Below are 25117 nucleotides of genomic sequence, written 5' to 3'. Positions count from 1 at the left end.
AATAAATGATGAGTCTTTGTCCCAAACTTTATGGAGGGCACTGTAGCTGAGCTTGGTGGTGCCGGCAAACTTTTATTTCAGAAAAAGTTAATTTCTGAGTCTGGACTTACACCTTCTCATTTGATTAAATTAAATATTTTGTCTTAATTACCATACAGAAAATCCCATGAGGCTGACAGGTTGCCAGTATGCAATGTCCACATTAGGTTCAGGATCAAAGTTTATTTTCAAGTTATCTTTGAGTTTCAGCATATTTTAGGGCAAAAAGATTGTCTTCTCTGCCATTTCTCGTGAGCAACAGACTGATGTGTGGATCATTCTTTAATCGGCTGGTGTGGTTTGTCCCCAGGGATGTGTACTGGGCTAAGCCTCACTGGGAGCAGGTCATAGTGACTTGGGATGTGGCTGTTCTTCGGCAGGTCATACGGGTTCTGGTTGCAGCTTGGGGCAAATGCCTGCCCACCTTGGACCACGCTTATAGTTGGCTCTAGAAAGAAATGAAAACAAAATTGTAGCAAAGATCGACATCGTTTTGGTAACTTCAAATCCTGAGAACCTGGAGGGCAAGAATAACAATTGTGACTTCCACTCTGTACCCAAACCTGTGCTAATTATGAGATGGCAATTCAGTTTGAGCAATTGTCCCCCTACATCTCCATTTATATCATTCGAATGGATTGGTTTTTAAGAGATTGTCCTTGGCTAAAATGCAATAGATCCTTAGATACGCAAACATTCAAACTGAACATTTGGATTCAGAATGGTGTTGACTTAATTAGTAGCCAAAAATTAGGAGAAATAGGAACGAGGCCACAATCCTACAACACAAGGTTCTTGCTACATTGACGACTGCTTTGGGGCCACCTCCTGCACCTACACACAACTGACTGACTTCATCCACTTCACCACCAACTTCCATCCGGCACTCCAATACACCTGGACGATTTCCGACACTTCCTTACCATTCCTTGACCTCACCATCTCCATCGCAGGGGACAGACTCCTGACCGACATACATTACAAACCCACTGACTCACATGGCTATCTGGACTACACGTCTTCCCACCCTGCTCCCTGTAAAGACTCCATCCCCTACTCCCAATTCCTCCGCCTACGCCGCATCTGTTCCCAGGATGAGACATTCCATACCAGGGCATCGGAAATGTCCTCGTTCTTCAGGGAACGGGGATTCCCCTCCGCCACCATAGATGAGGCTCACACCAGGGTCTCATCCATACCCCGTAACACTGCTCTCTCTCCCCATCCCCGCACTCGCAACAAGGGCAGAGTCCCTCTGGTCCTCACCTTTCACCCCACCAGCCGGCAAATACAACACATAATCCTCCGCCATTTCCGCCACCTCCAACATGACCCCACCACTCGCCACATCTTCCCATCTCCCCCCATGTCTGCCTTCCGCAAAGACCGCTCCCTCCGCAACTCTCTCGTCAATTCTTCCCTTCCCTCCCGCACCACCCCCTCCCCGGGCACTTTCCGTTGCAACCGCAAGAAATGCAACACCTGTCCCTTCACCTCCCCCCTCGACTCCATTCAAGGACCCAAGCAGTCGTTCCAGGTGCGACAAAGGTTCACCTGTATCTCCTCCAACCTCATCTACTGCATCCGCTGCTCTAGATGGCAGCTGATTTACATCGGGGAGACCAAGCGTAGGTTGGGCGATCGTTTCGCCGAACACCTTCGCTCAGTCCGCAATAACCTACCTGAACTCCCGGTGGCTCAGCACTTCAACTCCCCCTCCCATTCCCAATCCGACCTCTCTGTCCTGGGTCTCCTCCATTGCCAGAGTGAGCAACAGCGGAAATTGGAGGAACAGCACCTCATATTCCGTCTGGGGACCTTGTGTCCGTATAGCATTAACATTGAATTCTCCCAATTTTGCTAGCCCTTGCTGTCTCCTCCCCTTCCTTAACCCTCTAGCTGTCTCCTCCCACCCTCCCATCCGCCCACCCTCCGGCTCCTCCTCCTCCTCCCCTTTTCCTTCTTTCTCCCCCCCCACCACCCCCCATCAGTCTGAAGAAGGGTTTCGGCCCGAAACGTCGCCTATTTCCTTCGCTCCATAGATGCTGCTGCACCCGCTGAGTTTCCCCAGCAATTTTGTGTACCTTCTTGCTCCATTCTCCTAGTTGACTGCTGGGATATGTGGAAAAGGTCAGAGCCACTACCACAACTGTGTAAAAACTGGGCATCAGATTCTGGTCAGAGAGTCAAGAAGTGAATGGAACCTTGCATCATCGTTTTTATATTTTAACAAGAGAAAGTCACTACAATGATCAGAGAAGTTGATCCAAGGGTTTGTTCAATACAAGTCTTAAGTCTTTTGATATCCTGAACTAAAGTAAATTTCACATCTGCGTGGATCCTGGTCAATTAGGGATGAGACAATCATGGAACTAATTATGGGTCAAGACCATGGAGTCTGTAAGAACCCAATAAATAATGGGTTGAAAACAAAATACCAATCTCTAAAAATTCACATGAAGTAGGGTGGAGATAATGGAGGCAGGGTCTGCAGGAATGTGAGGTGGGTGACTGGGTTATCACTGGAAAGATGATAGATATAAGCATGGATAAACAATGTTTGACCATAATATTACCCTTAGAATGATGACATGTGCAGGATAAATGCAGAAAAAAAATTAAATATTATAAAAAAATATTGGGTGGTTCCCGATATGCACTTGCCGACTTCGTAGATGTTTCTGTTTTTGGTGGTTTCGGTCTCTGGGTAGGGAAGGTCTCTATGGGCAGGGGACTTCATCTCTACGTAACTGCTCTCAGAATGTTTGCAGGTCAGCACTGGTGGGTCTTTAATGGTGGCGTAAGGGTTTTCACTGCTGTTTAGTGAACATGTGCTGGAACTGCAGACCGAACCCTTCACATAGTCTGTAAAAATAACAAAAAGCAAATTAGAGATCCCATTTAGTTCTGAGAAAGCAGAAAAACATAAAACTGTAGGTACACAAAAAAGCTGGAGAAACTCAGCGGGTGCAGCAGCGTCTATGGAGCGAAGGATAAAGGCAACGTTTCGGCCTGAAACGTTGCCTTTTTCCTTCGTTCCATAGATGCTGCTGCACCCGCTGAGTTTCTCCAGCTTTTTTGTGTACCTTCGATTTTCCAGCATCTGCAGTTCCTTCTTAAACATAAAACTGTAATGTTTTATACCTCAGTGTGCAGTGCAATTGTGCAGTGTAAACATCTTCAATTGTGAACTTCAGCAAGAATCCTTGATCTGGAACACTGACTTACCTCCTCTCCTAGAGTACACAAAGCACTCTCGATGTGATTTATTCTCACATCTTACCCAATTACACTCTATGCAATAGGACCAGATGCCTCTCTGATACGATCAACAATACCCATCTCTGCTCACTTTAAAAATGTCTTCTGCCCTCTCTCCCTTTCACACAATTTCATATGAATTTTCCCAGTCATACAGTCCACTCTCACTTCCTGACTACGACAGCCAGTTATAGTTTTCAGACGGTGCCATTTTCTGCGGTGATCATATTGGGACTCAAGTTTGTCCCGGTATTGTCTCTTGACATCCTTAATAGCTTTACAAAGATCATAGTGAGCTTTCTTGTACCGCTCGAGATCGTTTGACTTATGACAGTTGTTGGGGACATGCTGAACCTCCTAAGCCGTCTAAGGAAGTAGAGGCGTTGGTGTGCTTTCTTGACCATTGCTTCAATAGGGTTATAATAGGACGTCAGGCAACATCAATGGTGATAGTGCAGCCCTGCCTAATGTGCAGTGCTTTCTATGTTCACTTGAGCAGAAGGCCAATAGGGCTATGACATCCGTCCCATCAGACTCGTGTGCTCTTCCAGGGTCACTGTTGCAGAAGTTAGACTGGCCTTCCTGAGGGTGAACCCACGGAAAACAGCTGGCCCGAGCGGAGTCCCTGGTCGTGTCCTTAGAAACTGTGTGGATCATCTAGCGGGAGTATTCACAGACATCTTTAATCTCTCCCTTCTCCATTCTGAGGTACCCACCTGCTTCAAGAAGGCCACTATCATCCTGGTACTGAAGAAAAACAAGATTTCATGCCTTAATAACTACCGACCAGTGGCCTTGACATCCACCATCAAGAAGAGCTTGCGAGGCTATTAAGGAACGCATTAAATCCAGTCTACAAAGCAGCCTTGACCCACTGCAATTGGCCTACCCCCATAACAGGTCCACGACTGATGGCATCTCCCTGGCCCTATTCTCATCCCTGGAACACCTGGATAAGAGGCACACTTACATCAGACTTCTATTCATAGACCACAGCTCAGTTTTTAATACCATTATTCCATCCAAGCTCATCTCCAAACTCCTGGAACCTATAGTCATCCCTCTAACTGGATCCTCGTCTACCTGACCAACAGGCGACAGACAATCAGTGAGGATAAGAGACAAATCATGCTCTACAATAATCCTCAACACTGGTGTTCTCAGACCCCTTCTTTATTCCTTATACATCCATGACTGTGCAGCCAAGTACAAATCCAATTCAGTTTACAAATTCGCGGACAACTCCACCGTAGTGGGCCGGCTATCAAATAATGATGACATGGAGTACAGGAAGGAGATTGAGAACTTTGTGACCTGGTGGCAAGACAACCTTTCAATGTCAGCAACACAAAGAAGATAGTGATAGACTTCAGGAAGCAAAGCAGTACGCATACATTGACGGTGCTGAAATAGAGATGGTTGAAAGCTTCAAGTTCCTAGGAATAAATATCACCAGCAACTTGTGTTCGACCACCCAAGAAAGCACACCAATGCTTCTCTTTGTTTAGAAGGCTTAGGACTTTCGGCATGTCCCCAACAATTCTCAGCAACTTCTACAGATACGCCATAGAAAACATTTTATCAGGATGCATCACAGTATCAACTGAACCATCCTATCAACAACTAGAGAGCGGTCCTGAGCTACTATCTATTGCTACTTTCTATTGAGCTTCTATCTATTGTAATCTGGCACTACTGACCTCATTGGAGACCCTCAGACTATCTTTAATCAGACTTTATCATGCACTAAATGTTATTCTCATTATCATGTATCTGTACATTGTGGACAGTGTGATTGTAATGTATAGTCTTTCCGCTGACTGGTTAGCACGCTAGAAAAAGCTTTTCACTGTACCTCAGAAACAATAAACTAAACTACTTTGTCCTGCCTCACTTCCATTCCTTCTCATTCATTCTTCACCACAACAAGTTGAAAAAGAGTCCTGACCCGTAACACCACCGATCCAAGTTCTCCAGAGATGCTGCCTGACCCACTGAGTTATTCCAGCACTTTGTGCCTTTTTTTTGGTAAACCAACATCTGTAGCTCCTGATTTATCCTTGGAAACATAACATCTAGTCTCTTCAGCTAAACTGTTGATGTCAATTGTGAATAGCTGGGGCCCAAGCATCAAACCTGCCCCAGCCTGCTCACCTGAGAAGCATCTTATACCTACTCTATGCTTTCTGTCAGGTAACTATTTCTTAATCCATGTCAGTTCATCACCCCATTTCTGTGTTCCCTAACCTTGTTGACCAACCTGCTCCGTGGATCATTATTGAAAGCCTTTTGTAAATACAAACAGGTCATATCCACTGGTTCACCATATCAATTCTACAAGTCATAAATGCAAAGTACCCCTATAGATTTTCATTTCATAAATCCATGCTGACACTGCTTGGTCCTTTTATTCTTTTCAAGATGTTCTACCTTATATCCTTCAGTGAAAACACCATGTTGCACCTAACAGGTCAGTAATTATGTGCTTTCTGTGTCCTTTACCTTTTAAGTAAGACCTCCACAAACATTACAAATATAAGACTAAAATAATTTGACATCAGTGATTTCCCTGGTTTTCTGGGCTAACGGGACCTTCAGCTGTGCTGTAATGTATTTTGAGTGGTGGGACCCACATAATCTCAGGACCTGCCAAAACCAACAGCAGTAGCCATAAAGATTGTAGCAACTTTAATAAGGGAAACACCCAAAGATGCACTGCTGAAGCATGCAGTGAGGTACATAATGAGATCTAGGGAAAAAAAGCTTAGTTAAACAGATAGATTTAGAGCACATCTTAAAAGTACAAATGAGTTCAAGCGGATTGGAGAGGAAGCACCGAGTTAAGGCTTTAGAATTTGAAACCATTAACTCGGTAACAGAATCCCCTGTTATTGGCTCTAGCCTTCTTGATGTCATTTAAAATGTGCTCAAAATCCATCTAAGTCTATCTTTATGCTGTGTGTTTATGGGAGAGCGATGGGTGGGGACTTCACACAGCATCTCCCATTTTTCTTTCAAGGTTTGTGTTTGATCACAACGTCCCCAGGACGTCCCAGTCCATGTTCATCTCTCAGTGAGCTTGGCCATAACAACTGCCCTTACACCATCACTGAGTGCGTAAGAGATGCATACATATACAAACAGGTAATAAATAAACACAATGAGATTGAGGGAAGCAACGGAAAAAACATACGTAGTGCATCCTGATGCGCAGGAAGCACAAGGGACAGCTTACCAAGCTCGGGCCGTTTCTCTAACAAACATCACAAAGATTTGTAGCAAACTAGCAACATTTCACACTTCAAAACAAACCCATTATTTCACACGTAAAAACATTGAGTGACAGCTGTAAAAATTCAAACATACGGGAAGTGAACTTTACAAATAATATTTGAATAATGCAGAATAATGACTGAAAGAGGGAAAGAACTACTCCTGTCCCCTCCAGCTGCCCCTCTGCCACTGACAGTAATCCGCTGAAACTTCCTCCAAGCTCCAGAAATGGCTGGAAGGGAAGAAAGAGGAAAAGTTGGTTAATGGCAGAGATACCCAGACATCTCACCACAGTGTTGGCCAGGTTTGCTTTGCCAATTACATTTGTTTGGTTTTGCTTGGTCATGACTTGACTCTGCGTTTCATATCATCAGGCTCCCTTACACCCCTCACAGTTACGTCCACGTGTCTAGGAAGCTGCTCCTGGGGGAAAGGGTCAATTTCACATTGCAAATACCAAGGGCCAACTCACAGAATCCCAGGTGCACTTGGCCCTAGAGCATTACTGTTACAGCACCTCCTCCTCCTCCTCCTCTTCCTGATGACCCCCTTCACTGTGTGTAGGTCCAAACCCTGATGGCACTTCACCAAAAGCATAAATTTAAGGTGTGCCTAGATGGTGCAGGAAGCATTACAACTGAGTCAGACCTGGTCCTCAGGTTACAATGACGGAGAGCGGTTACAATGCTGACAAAGCCAACCTTACTGAGATAAATATGGAATTTAGTTAAAACCCGGAACCAGCTGGGACTAGCAGAATCTGCTTTACTGTAGAAGTAAAAATCTGAAAGAAAAACTAAAAATGCTGTAAAAGCAACTGAATGCGTTTGGAAATAATTATAGGGTGACGAGGGAAATGTTGAGCAGTGGAAATAAACTGGAATGCTCTTTAAAAGAGCGAGCACAGACACATTCTGTGATCCGACATTCACAGCAGAACAAGCAGCATCTGTGGAAAGAGACGATGGATTATGCGGTTTTAATTGGATATATATGTGAAGATATGGTAACAGAGACTAGATAGCAGAATTGTCCTTTCTTTCTGAGGGACAGCACTTAGTTAGTCATGTATTATAAAGGGAGAGTGCCTTCCACGACGAGAGGCTGAATGAGATATTTTCTACATCATCAAATCGAGACAAAATGTCCCACTACATTTCCAAAGAAGAGCAGGGGCATTTAGCAACAATACTTTCCCTGGATTTCACAAGGTAGATGTGGCAATGATCTTTCCCTTTGCGGAGTCCAAAATTATGGTCACAGTCTCAAAATTAATGGTCAGCCATTCAGAACAGATATGAAAAGAGGTCATGAGTTATTTTTACAGCATCAGAACAATGTGCATGGCTATCCATATGCCAGTATGTCTGAATTTCTTCCATTATAGATGCAAATTGTAAGACTGTACAACTGTCTGCAGCTGTATTTCCACACTGTGAGAGGGCATTCCATAACCTCACACTGCAACTTTCGTACACAAATCAATAATGCATCAACCTCAATTATCATGTCGAGCTCCTTGCTGTGATCGTAGTTTGGGTTGTCAGTCCACAGCTTCACAATAGAGGCACATCAGTAATTCTGTTCAAATAAAGAAAGCAAAGGCTGTGCAGTACTTTGTCAGCAATGTGATTCTATGGGAGCTATAGAGGGGAGATAGGACAGTAAAGTGAGCATTCACCTTGTCACCAGTGAACGAGGTTCATCTACAATATTACCACTGCCATTTTAGCCAAAACATTTCAAAGTAAAATCATGTTGAGGGCTTACTGACCTAAATCATTCAAGTTACTGTAGTTTCGCCATTCAGGATGCAATGAGTTGTTGACATCTTGTCTACAGCCTTCATGCCCAGAAAGCTCTACACTCTTGAGACTTGAGAAAAGCTGTTTTTTTGTCTGTTTGTGAATTAATAAAAGATTCAAATTTAGTTCATCGGGCTAACGTTTGGTATGACAGAGTTGTCACTTCAATTTTAAAGCTAATTTTACATAATGTAATGCATAGCCCAGTGTGTATCAGGACATTGTTCTAAGGGGTCAAATAAATGATTACAAGTAATTAATTGATTAATAATCTCTGCTCCGATCTGACGATGGAACAGATCCTACAAATTTTAATATGTTTTTTAAAATACTGCCACATGTCCTCGGTGATTAGATGTGATCAGGTACCAAACTCATAGCTGCATTTTGTTTAGTGTCTTTCCCCTTCCTCTGGCCCCATGTTTACCGCTTGGAATTTCTCTCCCAGACATGGTATCTGCATCATGGCTGTGTATAATCCCAAGGGAGATTGCCTCCCAGGCGAGAGGCTGACCTGAGTGAAATCTCAAGTCTTAACTATATAAAACTGCCATTGTGTAACAGAGCTTCTTGACACAATGACACCAAGCTGCTTTATTTTAAGCGTATGGCTCCAAGATGCTCATTTAATCTACTTTTCTCTGTTCTCAGCTGTAGCTTTGAGAACAGGTAGCATGCTCTTGGCTCTGCCTTTCTGATCATTATTGCCAGGACATTTGAAAACATTGCACAGTGATAGAGTTCCCAATGTTCTCTCTGCCACAATGAATAGCAGCAAAGCTATCTTCATAACTTGAGCCTCCTGCAGTGTTTTATGCATTTATCTTGCTCGGATGTCAGTTTGGGGAGAAATATCAGTAAAACATTTAGCTGCATTTAAAAGGTGGATGGAAATTATTTAATAGGTTGCGACTGTCTTTAATGCTTGCCAATTTTCCCCAAAGTAATTATCTAATTAGATTTGCAGCATTTGTGGCTTTAGATCACAAGGTCACAAGTGAGTGCTACAGCCACTGCAATTTAGTGGAATATTATTTTGATACATACCTTAATGTGACAGCTTCCATCTGAGTTATTGATAATACGAGTGAGTCGGCCACATTGGGAGAGTGTGTGGTAACTAGGGTTGGTGAAACAGTGAAGGGTGCTGGTACTCTGAGATGGATCTAAGGAAAGATAAGTCAGCACAAAATATACGCACATGGAGTAAATATAAATATATCTAAGAGTGAGACAAGCAAAGACTGAGCAGAGGGACAGACAGTAGGAAATGTATGGTCCAAAAGAAGTCTGAAAAGCGGGAACGAGAATAAGAAAGGAAATAGAGACAGAGAAATAAAATTAATGAAAGATTAATGATCTCCAGTATCATAATCACCAATATCTTCTACATTAAATGCCTGTGGACACTTTAATGCTATTAAGACTTTCAAATAAGACACAAGTGTGAAGCAGAAACAAAATAAATTGAAGTAGAATAAATAAGCACACATCGCCACAATATAACACACTGGTTGTATTTTGAAAACAAATCTGAGCCAAGAATAAATGCTGTAGAGACACTGAAATGCACCAATACGTACCAACTCTGCAGAAAGAACATCTGAGATGTTGAAGGAATTCTTGAGACCAGTCACTTACACAAAGTCACTGTAAAGATTACATCAGTTCAACCCTGCAAATGTTTGCTGAACACATTATTTCTGACATCAATAAGATTTTGTGGAAAATTGGAAACTTAAACACATTACTCGAGGAATTGAGTTACCAGCCTGAACTACTCCGAGGGGAACAAAGCATTTGGGAGTGAGAAATGTTTGACTTAAACTTTCTTTTTATTTTCAGTCCGTAAGATTAGTTCTCTTATACTTTAGATCTCCCCATAATTATATCACCCACAATTTCCTATTCATTGTATGTTGTCTGTAGGATACCTATTAAAGTGAATGGGATAAATTGAGAGCTTTTCCAAAAAAACATCACCAGCAGGATGGGAAGAATGTCCTTCTTCTGTATTATAGAATTCAATAACTTACAGCTAGCTGCCAAAAGTTGAATTAGTGGTGATATTGAGGTTTGTTTATTTGGCCGAGACTGAGAAAATACTGCAAAGCCAAATGCCACAGAGATATTAAATAAAAACAGAAATGGCTGGAAATATTCTGCTGGTCATGCCACATCTGTTGCAAGAGAAACAGAATTAATGTTTCAAGTCAAAGACCTTTTATCAGAACATTCAAATGGGACTTTGATCTGAAATGTTAAGTCAGTTTTTCTCCCCACAGATGCTGCCTGACCTGCTGAGTATTTTCTGCAGAGTTTTTAAATTTTCATGTTCAAACAGTCCCCAATTTACACCACATGCACCTCTATTCAAGTTCCATCCTTCACATTCAAAGTCAGGTGGGATTACAGATAGGTTCAAACATCTCCAACTCCAAGTACCATTCAGACATTCACTACTCTGTGTGAAATCCGTACCCAGACATGTCCCTCGGTGAAGCATGGTAGCGTTACAGATGGTGAATACTAGCAGGGCAGTTCATTGGTTTCAATGGCAGGATCAAGTATTACCATGAATCGTATCTAACTACTAAATAAGAAACACAAACATTTCTCGTCACATACCTAACGATATAAACTAAACCAAGTGAGTTACAGTTTGACTGGTCCAAGATAGTTTTATTTTTCCCCCCCAAAAGGTTCTTACAATTAGCCTCATGAGCTAAAGGCAATGGTGACACACAAATGACCTATGATATCAAGATGAAGTAGAACTATGCAATACAGAGAATTGCAGACAAAAATATTAAACATTTTGTACCTCCAAAAGGTCAAAGATATCAGCTATAATTCTGTGACGGGAAACATAATGGCTCGGACTAAAACATTTTCCTACCTTCCCTGCCTCATATCATACCTTGGACCAGACGCTCTAATTCACAGACACTCTAGCAAAATAGAATAGATAATTCTAAAACTCCATTCACAATCAATTAATGACATTTCAACTGAATTATTTATCCATGGCACATAGTTTCCCAGAACAGATATTTTATCTATCATGGTGAAAATTGTAACAATATGAAAAATATATAAATTTACAAAATGGCATTCAAGAATGAGCCACTGATCATGTTGATTTTTTGAATCTCTTGCTCTTCCCCACCATCACTGACCTTGGACACACTGCCCAGTCATTCTCACCCCTCCCTACCATACGCCCACTCCATTAGTCACTACACAGTGATACAATGACTATCTCCCTTCTAGATTCTTATGCCAGTATAGAATAATCACACACTGTCCAGCCTGGTGAAACAGTAATTGATGGATGTGGATACAGTTTTTTTTGTTAAAGAGAATGAGGATTCCACCAAAACTATTCAACCCTAAAAAGAAGTTGAACTGTTTAATCTCCCACAGCAACCCTGATGTTAATATTAACTACAATTTGTACTGGACCACCAATGTTGAAGTTATAGCCAAGAAAGCACACCAACACCACTACTTTCACTGAAGTCTAAGAAAGTTCAGCATGTCTTCAATAACGCTTATCAACTTATGGAATGCACTACAGGAAACATCTGATCAGGACACATCACAACTTGATATGGCAACAGCCCCTCCCAAGAAGCAAGAAATTGAAATGATTTGTGGATGTAACCCAATCCATCTCATACACTGCTTTCCTCTCATCAATTCCATCAAACCAGCCTCCCACCACATTGACTTCATCTACATTTCACACAGCCTCAGGAAAGCAGCCAATATAATAAGAATCAATTACATCATTCCCTCTGCCCCTCTTGTCAGGCAGAAGATATATAAAAGCTTGAAAACATGTACCACCAGATTCAGAAACAGTTCCTTCTCCAATATTATTAGACTAGTGAACGGTCCTCTCATAAGCCAAGGATGTAATCCTGTGCACGAAGGAAATGCAGATCCTGGTTTACACCGAAGATAGACACAAAATGCTGGAATAACTCAGTGGGTCAGGCAGCATCTCTGAAGAAAAGCAATAGGTAATCCTGATCTCCCAATCTACCTCAATGCACCCATTACACATTTTTAATACTCTGCACTCTCTTTGTAATTGAAACTGTAATGCTGTAACACCATATTCTACACTCTGGCATGTTCTCTTTGCACTATTTGTACTTGTGTATGGCTCGATTGTACTCATGTATGGTATGATTTGACAGTGTAGCACACAAACAAATCGTTTTTCACTGTAGAGTGATACATGTGACAATAATAAACCAATACCAATAAATTGTCCTTACCAGAGAGGGAATAATCTTGATTAGTCATCCGCATGGCAGGTGTGTAGGATACACTGGGCATGCCATGCCCTTTCTCCTTTTGCTTCCATTTGTACCATATGAAGAGAGTCAGCAGCATTACTATAATCAGGAGAAGAAGAATGATCCCAGTAATGGCTCCAAAAGAGTGTCTGTCTGATGCTAGAGCTGGACTGATTCTTGTATAGGGGTTCAGTTCATCCATTAACAGGGCAGCTGTATGATAGAATAGGCTCATTAGATGAAGAATGCTTGCAATTAGACCACATTACATGGAATGACAAAGAATGTACAGCATGGAAACTGGCCATTCAGCCCATTTCCCTCCCACACAGCCCGCACAAGCCTTCTTCGCATCTCCCTACCACAATATCCCTCTCATAACCCCTCCAACTCTCCTTTAATATAAAAAAACAAGAAACAAAAGCAGGCCACTGGTCTTTGATGCATGATCTACCATTCAGTACGTTCATGGTTAATCTTAAACTCAGACCACTTTCCTGCACTAACCCCATATTCCCCACTTCTATCAATATCTAGACATCTATAGATAGCTATCTTGAATATACTCTGTGACTGAAGCGTCATGGCCTCCAAAGGCTCAACATCCATTGGTTGAGGAAATTTCATCCAATCTCAGTCCTGAATGGCTAGTTTAGTTTAGAGATACAGCATGAAAACAAGCCCTTTGGCCCACCAAGTCCACACCAACCAGCGATCACCCCGTACACTAGCACTATCCTACACCCCAGGGACAATTTACACCATACAAAAGCCAATTAACCGACAAAACTGGATGTCTTTGGAAAGTGCAAGGATTCCAGTGCTCTCGGAGAAAACCCACGCAGCCACAAGGAGAATGTACAAACTCCATACAGATTGCACCCACAGTCAGGATAGACCTGAATTGTACATGATATTCTAGGTGTGGTTTTAAACACATCATTCCTCTCACTACAATCACCTTGTCACCACCTGGTATGTGGTGAATTTTACTTTCCGGAGATTAAAGGGTGAAGTCAAACAAAAAGTTATTCTGATGTTTATGCAAACTTTGACAAAGCCTTTCCAGTTTTCATTAAAATCACTCCCAAATTCTGGCATCCAATATATGATGCTTTCAAATTGTGACTGCAGTGAACAGAAGCTGCAATTGCATAGACACAAGACAGTGGTTCCCACTTTATTTACAATGTTCATTTAAATGCCACTTGCAATTCCTCAGTGAATTAGATCAAGATTTCCCAAAGACCCAAATCTTAGATTTAGATTCAGGCCGGTAATCCAACTGGCAACTACTTTGTTTTGTAGTCACATGCTCCAAGTACCTTGGTCACAGCGGATGCCTTTGAATCCAGGTGTGCAATAGCAAGTCCCAGTCACGTGATCACAGGTGGCATTATTCAAACACTTGCACAATTGTTGACAGTTATAGCCAAATGTACCAGGAGGACATTCTGAAATACAATGATAAAGGATGTAATTAGGTCCCCCCTGAGATCAATATTTCAGTAACATAAGGTTTATAGCAGTTTGTAACAGTGAGGATCAGAATTAGCAGTTCTTCTTGGAAATATTCTTTAAACAGTTGTACTTGTTTATTTTTTCCCCATATAAAAGGTTTTTATATTGAACAAGCAAGGATGCCTTATTGGGCTTTCCTACATGCACATTCTATTTATTCAGAACCTATTAAAAATCTTGCCTCTCTGCCCTTGTCCCATCAACCCTCTACATTAGAAATGCTCTGTCCTCATTTATATAAGAGTCTGACTATATAGATTTCTTGCTCATTACCAGTGAAGTATGTAATTATAAACTAGTCAATCCCTTGTCAAGCAGAGGCAGGCAATCAAAATGTCATTTTCAGATTGCAGTATAAAGCATAAATGGACCCACACAGCAACATGGTACAGATCTCTACACTCAACTGAGACGAGTATCAACTGCTGTTAGATGACTATCAGTTTGTCGAATGATTCACTTTGATTTTCTCGAAACTTGCAAGTCATCTAGTTCAAGAAGCTTTCCATGGCCCAATGGGGCACATTCAAAAGGGCCAGAGTATGTGCTTAGTGGACACACTGAAGCTCGTGCAGACCAGAGAAGAAAGGAAAGGTCTGAGAGGAAAGGTGGCAGATTAAGGCCCACCCACCAATGCACACTAAGGGGCTGGAAGAGATAGAGAAGTGAATGGATAGGAGGTCCAGATGCAGTTCCCTTTTCAATTAGTTCTGTTTCTTTTAAGTCATGCAACATTTCCTTATTTTATATTTGCATTGTAGACATTTTATTCTCAAAATTTGTTAGTTACTTTTCAAACACTCTGGAAATACTCAGAAATTACAATTCCTCAGTGATTTCCCAAAGACCCAAATCTTAGATGCCATTAGAGAACGCCATTCTAATTGCGTGGTGGTCATATAAATTGTGACAGGAAACTTGGCACTTGCTGTGCTGCAATTTGAATTTCAGGCTTTGCAGGCCAGGCCTAAAATATTTATGGTACAACCTAAACTTACAGAAGATAGATAGGGAAGTTTAATCAAGATAATATAAAACATTTGCAAACGTGTTTGTGTATTTATCAGACCTTTGCTATATTAGCCCAGCATTTCATGTCTGGTTATACCATAAATGCTGATTATTCTGTAATCAAAAACCAAATGCTTCCACGTGTTATGTGCAGTCAATCCACTGATAAAGTGAAAATAGAGGCATTGTCAACAGCCCAGCCTGCTTTGGTGCAATGACAGGTTCAGTACCTACTCATCTTCAAATGGGGATGTGCTGGCACCAATAGAGAAGTAGTGGGAGACAATGAACAGCTGGTGAATTGGCTCCTACAGAAAAGCTCTAATTCTGTCTGACAATGCATTACTCCAGTAAACAACCAAGGTTCACGAGTGCAGCTCCTTTGAAATACAGTACTGACAATTAAGCAAACATTAATCTGTGAATATAACTGCTGTCATGTCGCAGGCAGAATACTTCACTAGCAAATTATTATGTGTTGCCTTGAAGCTGTAAGAATAAAACGGAAAAAAATGGATCAATACATACAATGTTGAACCTTATTCCTACTTTACTTAAATGTCTTGTCCATTAATGATTCAATTTCCAACCAACCTAATACGTGAGAAAATGGATAATATTGTTGGGTCCCTAACTTTGGTAGATTCATCCGTGACTGCAATTTTTGGTGCCTACAAAAGTATGATATGGAGTGGTTTCCCAACCACAGGGAAATCCAGACTTAACATGCATTACATGAATAATCCATGTGGTGACGGAACATGTAGAACTAACTGAATTTCATGGTTTCCTGTTAAAGAGGGAGGACCAATCTTCACAGCACAGCTACAACCAAGAGACACATGGTGTGCAGACAGGTAGGAATGTAATTACAGCGAGGGGTTTGTACATTAATTGGAGTGAGCTTGGGGAGAAAAGATATACAGATTGGTTTTTGGTTCTCATTTTGTGTCTACATTACTATCATTGCATGAGTGACAAGTAGCTCTCTGCAACATGGCTCTGTACTAAAAATATGCAGAAACACCTTTAAATACCACTCCCAACAGCTCATTAAGGTTATGTCTAACGGCTAGTGAGGAACTGAAAAGGTTTAAACTCATCCTATTCTCGAAAGGAACTACTTCCTGCATTAATGACTGGTTCTTTTGTTGAACTTCAGAGATATTCATGGGGAATTAAAATATCAGCACCTGAGAGTTCCCCCCATTGAAATTAATACAGGGAAATTTCACATCATGTGTTCTGCTAGAAGTACCAAGTGGGCTTAAGTAAATCGTGTGGTATTTTAATTGCAAGAAAATCCCTACTAATTTTTTTAAAGACGTGAAGCAAAAGCACAGTGGTTTTACCATCAGGTATGTTGTGTCCCAGAAACTATCACGTAGTTGAACCTTTGATTAAGACTGACAGGGAAACTGGATGATGCAGTTAGCAGATTGCTAAATACATGAATGGTAAATCTTGAAATCTCCAATATATATGGTAGGAATGTGTGCGTTAATGGGAAACCTTCCCTTTGGCACCTCTGTCTCACTCACTCTGTTCACAATATTCCCCGAAGAATCCTGTTCGACACTTGCATCCTCCTGTCTCGTGATCACAATCTGCTCCATTCTGGCACTTGCAGAGTTGGATGCAATCTTTTCCAAAAAATCCCACTGGACATCCTTGAACATAAATTCTCTGTTAGAAAAAGCTCTGTAAGGTTTTAATACTTCCTGAACCATTGCATTCCGAACCATGAGGGAAGAGCAGGGTTTGAGAACTGCAACTAGTTCCAAGGTGTCCTAACTACAGATCTCCTGTTCCCAGCATCAGCAACTCTGGGAGGTTCGCAGAGGCTAGAAACAGAGACATGTTGTGTATGGGACTTTTGATAAAATCTGCCATTAACAGTGAGAAAATAGGGAGGAATTTGTGCAGAGATGGAGGCATGTTTAAGGTGCTTTAAAACAGAAACACTTGAATCCTACAGCTCAGGTACATCTGTGGAAAGAAAAAAAGAGTTAATGTTTTAGAAAAACGTCAAACAGATTATAAGCAAATGCAGAGGCAGGGTAAAGAGGGAAGTGAGAAAAGAATAAATGGTGGCGGCAGGCAGCAGACAGGCAACAACCAAAGGGACAATAGTGCAAAGTGAAAAGCTGGTGGAAATGAGTTAGACAGAATTGTCAGAAGACTTGCTCATTCGATACATGAATGGATTGGTTGTCTTAAGAGGAAAGCTTGGACAGTCTATGTTGTGGATACTGGAGATTAGATGATTGAGAGGGGGTGATAGAAGTATACTAGATCTTGAAGTTTCTCGATAGGGTGGGTGTGGAGAGGATGCCTCCTTTACTGGGTGGATGATCTAAACCAGGGTCACTGATTAAAAATAGGTCCTTTTAAGTCAGAAATTTAGCAACTATTTTGTCTTAGGTGTGTGTCTTTGAAATTCATTTCCTTAAAGGGCAGTGAAAGTAGACTTTGGATACTTTTACTATAGAGGAAATGTAGTCTTCATAAGCAAAACACGAAAGGTTACCAGGCGGAGAGGGACTAAATGGAAAAGTAGAATTGAAGTTATCATCAGATTAGCCATGATCTTATTAAATGACCCACTGGTTTGAGGGGCCAAATGGCCACCTCCTGCTCATGTGTTCAGATATTCCAAATTTGCATGACAAGTAAATGTGGCAAAGACAGGGTTGGATAAGGTGTAAATAGAAATAATAAAATGATTATATTAATTCCTGGGAGATGTCAAATATAGAAGAATGTAAAGTGCCCTGCTGGAAGACAAGGTGCTGGCCTCGAGCTCGTATTGAGCTTTATTTGAAAAGTGGACGTGAACAGAGAGCTCAGAGGGGGAATCTGATGGAGAACTACAGGTGACTGGAGGCTCAAATGTAGGCATTATAGAGGTGATCACCCATTGCATTTAGTCTCCTCAGTGCTGAGGAAATGATGTTGAGAGCCGCAAGTACAATAAATGCAGCTGTGAACAGCTTCAGTCACAAATTCACAATCTGATCATCCACATGTGGGAAATAAACCTTATACTAGTGGACTGCAGAGATGCCGTAATTGTGGTCGTGGTCAAGAAAGGACGCATCGGACTGTGGTAACACTGCTGCTTAATCCATGGAACAGTTCCACAGTTGCCAGAGTTCCTCACTACTGCCTTGTCCTATTGGCTGAAAAGGTAAAACCTAATCCAGTATGGATTCCATACATCATGAGGGACAATGAGCATAATCTTCACCGTGCGAATACTCCGAGACAATTCTGAGAGCAGTACCAGTCACTTTACATGGCCCTTTTAACCTCACTAATGCCTTTAACTCCTGTAATTGGCAGGGACTGCGGAACACTCTTAAAAGATTCCCACAGAAATTTGTCTCCATTTTGTTAGCTCCAAGATAGTATGAAAGTCGTGACACCAACCAATAGAAGATCGCAGTGAAGACCTCATGTGGAATAAGGCTGCATCATTACATTCTCTAATCTTTTCCTTGCAATGCTACTGTTCACCCACCACAAACTTGCTGGTGTAAAGCTGACCTTCAGAGCCAATGGGAAACGTCACCCACTGAGCCTATGTACTACCCTTTGTAACTGGATGCTTGACTTTTTAATAGGCAGATCTCAATTGGTGCGGATTGCTAACCACATATCCTCCTCAGTGACCATAAACGCAGGTGTACCTCAAAGCTGCGTGCTTATTCCTCTGCTCTACTATCTTTATTTTGTGACTGTGTAGTTCAGTGGTTCTTAACCTTTTTGACACCAGTACGTGCATACGTTAACAAAATACTGTATGTGGTATGTACCTTTGTTAGGTTCCTAAACATGGGCTCAACAAATTGATATGTTATTTGTGTCCCCTTCATGACCCCCGGCAAAGCCCCAAATGATCCCCAGGTTAAGAACCACTGGTGTAGTTAAACTCAGCTCATTTGCCATCGATAAATTTGCCAATGAAGCCACTGTTGGTGGCCGAATCACGGGTGGGGCGATAAGTTAACATACAGTAGAAGTAAAACATCTGGTTGAGTAGTGCCACAATCTCTCACTCAACATCAACAAGACCAAGGCACTAATCATTAACTTCTGAAAGGAGATGCCGGAAGACCACTTGCTACGTTCCATTTGTGGGTCGGCAGTGGAGACCCACAATTCCTTGCTTCAAATTCCTTGACATTAACATTTCAGATGACCTGTGGACCACTTCTCATAACTCAGCGAGTGGTGAGTCTGTGGAATTATCTGCCTCAGGCAGGTTCTCTTGATGCTTTCAAGAGCGAGCTAGATAGGGCTCTTAAAATTAGCGGAGTCAGGGGATATGGGGAGAAGGCAGGAACGGGGTACTGATTAGGGATGATCAGCCATGATTACATTGAATGGCGGTGCTGGCTCGAAGGGCCGTATGGCCTACTCCTGCATCTATTGTCTATTGTCTAACTCGGGAGCTACCATTGCCAGCTGTAGACATTGATGTTAAAGTTCACCATCGCCTTCATTGTTCCAGCAGAGTTGGTTGACTGAGGTTATCTGAAGATCAAGACTTCAGATCTGCATAAAACCTGTCATCTACAAGTGGCCACTACCCTGCTCTATGCTTCAGAGACCTGAACTTCCTCCAACAGGCATCTCAAAGCACTGGAAATAAAAAAATCCTCCAAATACACAATGAGGAGGGAATGATGAGGCACAAGGGGAGTTGCTATATTTTATGTGACTGTGTGGGGTGGAGCTGGTTTTGGTGGTGACCAAGGAAGACACCAGAAGGCAGCAGCGAGAAATCTCGCTCCAGAATACCGAAAGGGGAGAGAAACCGAAAATGTGGTTGGAGTGGCATCACAGGGAAGGTGAATAATAGGGTGGGTAAAGGCAGGGCAGGGATTCTCTATGTAAACTTCCTCGTTCTATGTTTAACTTAGATTTATTTTGAAATCACATTCTCAGGAGGCACTTGCCCAATCACCTTCTGGGGATTTTGTCAACCTATCAGTTTCACAGAAAAATGGGCATTTTGGAATTGAGGCCTGACATCTAAGAATATCACAATTAGTTGTTGCAATTTAATCTATTGATGAAAGAATGTCATTAAACTGGCTGATCAAACATCAGCAAAACATGCATTCAAGAACAAAGATCTCTTCAATTTATTTTTAACCAAAGAAATTATGGTTTAATGACTGTACAAATGAAGGATTTGCTGTTTTATTTTATTACACCACAAGGTGGCAGACTCTTCCCAGGGTGATTTCCACTGAAACAGTTACTTACTCTGCGTGCAATACATGCCAGTCCAGCCCTGTGTACATCGACACTCTCCATCATAAGCATTGCACACTGCTCCGTTATGGCAATTACATGTGTGGATGCAGTTGGGCCCCCAGTAGCTTGATTGGCAAGCTGAACAGAATGGAAAAGCAATGAACAAAGAAAGAGAAACAAAAATTACAAAATGAGTGTAGTTGCAGTATGGTTATTGCAAACAATGAAAAATGTGTCGGGTATTTCCAGGCCTTAATACTTAGTGCACACATAGAGCAGAATTGATGTTCACATTTCTTTGATGTATTCATTATTATTTTGATTAGAAACTTGTTTGGAAGGAACAGGCCCTTCGGCCCACTATGTCTGCACCAATCATGATACCAATATAACTCAGCCCATCTGCCTGCCTGCTATATTTCTCCATTCCCTGTCCGTTTGTGTGTCGATTTAAATGCCTCTTAAACATTGCTATACCTGGTTCTATCACCTCGTCTGACCGCCCATTCCAGGCATTTACAACTCTCTGTGTAAAAAACTTGCCTCGCCCATCTCCTCCGAACTTTTCCCCGTTTTTTTATGTTGAAGTTATGCCCTCTACCCTGGGAGAAAGACTAACTATCTTATCCATGCTTCTCATATTTTTTTTAACTTCTATCAAGTCACCCCTCAGCCTCCAACAGTCCAGAGCAAACACTCCAATTTTATCCAACCACTCCTTACAGCTAATGCTCTCCAATCCAGCCAATATCCTGGTATGCCTTTTCTGCACCCTTTCCAATGCCTCCAAATCCTTCCTATAGTGTGGTGACAAGAACTGCACACAATACTCTGTATGCAGCCTAACCAAAATGTTATATAGATGAGGCTCTCACTAGGATCTCCTCCATATCCCGAGCTCCGCTCATGCTCCACCTCGCGCCTTTCGCAACAAGGACAGAGTCCCCCTTGTCCTCACCTTCCACCCCATCAGCATATAATCCTCCAACACTTTTGCCACATCCAACGGGATCCCACTACTGGCCACTTCTTCCCATCTTCACCCCTTTCTGCTTTCCGCAGCCACCATTCACCCCGCAACTCCCTGGTCAACTCGTCCCTTCTCAACCAAACCACCCCCTCCCCAGGTACTTTCCTCTGCAACCGCAGGAGATGCAACACCTGTCCCTTTACCTCCCCCCTTGACACCATCCAATGATCCCAACAGTCTTTTCAGGAGAGGCAGAGGTTCACTTGCACCTCCTCCAACCTCATCTACTGCATCCGCTGTTCCAGGTGTCAACTTCTGTACATCGGCGAGACCAAGCGAAGGCTCAGTGATCGTTTCGCTGAACACCTCCGCTCAGTCCGCCTTAACCTACCTGATCTCCCGGTTGGTCAGCACTTTAATTCCCCCTCCCATTCCCAATCTGACCTTTCTGTCCTGGGCCTCCTCCATTGTCAGAGTGAGGCCCAGCGCAAATTGGAGGAACACCACCTCATATTTAGCTTCGGTAGCTCACACCCCAGCGGTATGAACATTGAATTCTCTAACTTCAAATAGTCCTTGCTTTCCCTCTCTCTCCATCCCCTCCCCCAGCCCAGTTCTCCCACCAGTCTGACTGTCTCCAACTACATTCTATCTCTGTCCAGTCCACTCCCGACATCAGTCTGAAAAGGGTCTCAACCTGAAACATCACCCATTCCTTCTCTCCAGAGATGCTGCTTGGCCTGCTGAGTTACTCCAGCATTTAGTGTCTATCCAAAATTTGATATAGCTGCAACATGACTTCCTGACTTTATACTCAGTGCCACAACCAATGAAGACAAGCATGCCTTCTTTACTATTTTCAGGCAGCTATGGTCTTACACCTCAAGATCTCTTTGTACATCAGTGCTTCAATTAAACCTGCCATTTACCGTATACTTTCTCCTTACATTTGATCTGCCAAGGTGTAACAGGTCAAACCCTATCTGCAATTTCATTGCTCAAATATCCAACTGATCTATATCATGCTGCATCCTTTGGCTACTTTTCCCACTAACCATACTCCACCAATGTCAGCTTCATCTGCAAACTTACTAATCAAACTAACTGCATTTCCATCTGAGTCATTGATACATATTACAAACAACAAAGTCAAGCACTTGCTGAACACAATTAATCACTGAGCAATGGTACAGGAGTGAGTCACTGATGAGTTTTTCTCATTCAGAGAAACACTCCTCCACCATTACCTAGACTTAGGACCAAGCCAATTTTCTATCCAACTTACCGACTCACCATGGGTCCCATGTGACTTAATCAAATTAGGAGATGCAGCGAAAGAACCAGAGATGACATAATAATTTAGTAATGTTTCGTAAATAAAAGGAAAGTTTGATAAATCGGGATCTAATAAGAGCCACAAGCATTTTGGTTAACACATTGATAGTTTTGTGTTTACTTGTATCCATGTTGATTAATGCAGCTGGTGTCATGGGAGGGAAAAATTGATTTTGAAATCTTCCATGGAAAAAGTGCAGTGCGAGGGAAATAATCCAGAATAGCGAAAATGTGCCCAATCACAATAACTGCTGGGCAACACGGATGTGCTGAAAGCCGGAGATTCATTCATTCAGCAACGTGTGCAATTTAACCCACATTTATGGAGCACAAAGTATCGACCCCACATATCTATCTCCCCCTGCTATTGAGGCAATGCAGCGTAGGTTCACTAGGTTAATCCCCGGGATGGCAGGACTGTCATATGAGGAAAGATTGGAAAGACTGGGCTTGCATTCACTGGAATTTAGAAGGATGAGAGGATATCTTAAAATAAAAACATATAAAATTATAAAAGGACTGGACTAGCTAGATGCAGGATAAATGTTCCCAATTTTGGGGGAGTCCAGAACCAGGGGCCACAGTCTAAGATTAAAGGGGAGGCTATTTAAAACTGAGATGAGAAAAAACGTTTTCACCCAGAGAGTTGTGAATGTGTGGAAATCTCTGCCATAGAAGGCAGTAGAGGCCAATTCACTAAATGAATTTAAAAGAGAGTTAAATAGAGCTCTAGGGGCTAGCTGAAGCAAGGGATATGGGGAGAAGGCAGGCACGGGTTACTGATTGTGGATGATCAGCCATGATCACAATGAATGGCTGTGCTCCTGCACCTATTTTCTATGTTTCTATGTATGCAGTAAATGCTAATAATCCAGACATGTAACTGCCCATTTCTCAATATGTTCAGCAGATGACACTTCTTTATCACAGTCAGTCATTCAAGCCCTTACTGCCATCATGTAATAGATTGCATCCAGAAGTCAGCCAGCATGGTCCACTGGTAGTAAATTGTGAAATGCGTGAAAAACAATGTCTGGAAGATGAATAGAGCATTTTTAATGTTCAGTTTCTTCGAGTGAAGCATTTCCTTCTGGTTACTTTCTGCCATGCAATGATTTATATATGACAGATTAAAGCCCATTATCAAATGAGGTTGATATAATGAGTGAGTGCATTTGTGTCTGTGAGCAGGCACAATATGGGGATGGGACATGCACACACACAGTAACTCGTATTAAAACTTAGCATCTTTTGGTCAGGCACTTTAACCAGGAGGAGAGAAGAGTTGTACATGTAGTTAGGATGAACAGGTCAGGTCTGTGCATGTCGTAATGAATAGCTAAACAAACTGCTTAAACAAAGAGGGAAGCCTTTTCTTACTGGATTCTCAAAATAAAACAAATAGAAATAAATCAAAAGAAGAAATAAACCTCAGCATCTAATAACATTTTTTAAAAATCCAGTATTACATTAATGTACAATTTTTTAAAAAACTTCCAAACTCTAACTTTTTGTGTTGCTCACATATTTGGGCTTGGATTGGAGGCTTTGAGGCATGCCTACTGAAAGTGGCCGACTCACTCCACATCAGGCTGGAACTATTGGAAGCCGACTCAAAATGATTGTTTTATACCACTAATTGCAACATTTCTCCTAACTAACAAGGTCTATACTTTGCGTGTGCCTATTCGTCTCCCTCAAAAGCAATAGACGAATTGCTGGTATCATGCACATTTTCAAGCAATGTCTCCATTATCTTTGAGTTTTGTAATCTGACTTGACCATGGAACCTAGTTCTCATTAATGACTTGTTCCAAGGAAGTTCCAGCTCACAGCATCTAATGTTGTAGTGCAGTGATGCCCCACAGCTCCTGGCCAAGGGGAATGTGAATGATTCTTCGTGGCTCCAGTGATCAGAGGGATCCAGTGATGCTGCACATTTATCAAGGAGTTATGTAATTCGAAAAACAATTTGTTTTCTCCCATTTCAATCCTTTTATCACTTTCAGGCAAGATCAGGATAATTGGAAAAAATTCCAGATGGGAGATGAGTTCAGTATGATACAGAGGATCATGGTCCAGGAGCACAGGCTAGAAGGGAGGTTGAGGCAGATTCAACAATAACTTTAGTGGAATATAGATTAAATTGGGGGGTTCTGAGGGACCAAAACTAATGAGAGCGTATTTTCAAAACCCATCAGAAAGATTCTCTGGAATGCTTCCATTCCAATTAACCTGCAAAGATAATGTGAAAATGCCACCTCTGCCTCAGTTCCCCCGCGTTGGGGCGTCTCTGCCAATGATCTGCTGGGTCCCTGGTGAAT

General features: G+C 42.0%; 1 protein-coding gene across 1 annotated transcript in view; it reads right to left on the bottom strand.

The window, feature by feature from the left end:
* megf11 (multiple EGF like domains 11) overlaps window positions 1–25117 on the bottom strand; it is a 240773-nt gene continuing 215656 nt past the window's right edge. Inside the window, exons 18-25 of the mRNA XM_033050114.1 lie at window positions 20498–20626; window positions 16762–16890; window positions 14014–14142; window positions 12668–12901; window positions 9426–9544; window positions 8348–8471; window positions 2704–2904; window positions 1–487 (exon numbers count right to left, since the gene is read on the bottom strand). Of these exons, the coding sequence (XP_032906005.1) occupies window positions 315–487; window positions 2704–2904; window positions 8348–8471; window positions 9426–9544; window positions 12668–12901; window positions 14014–14142; window positions 16762–16890; window positions 20498–20626 (1238 nt within the window). The 3' untranslated portion in view covers window positions 1–314. The remainder of the gene's footprint in view (window positions 488–2703; window positions 2905–8347; window positions 8472–9425; window positions 9545–12667; window positions 12902–14013; window positions 14143–16761; window positions 16891–20497; window positions 20627–25117) is intronic.

The sequence above is a fragment of the Amblyraja radiata genome, chromosome 34 (assembly GCF_010909765.2).
Source record: "Amblyraja radiata isolate CabotCenter1 chromosome 34, sAmbRad1.1.pri, whole genome shotgun sequence".
NCBI lineage: Eukaryota > Metazoa > Chordata > Chondrichthyes > Rajiformes > Rajidae > Amblyraja > Amblyraja radiata.
The sequence above is the reverse complement of the archived record's forward strand: the minus strand, read 5'-3'. Positions and strand labels throughout refer to the sequence as shown.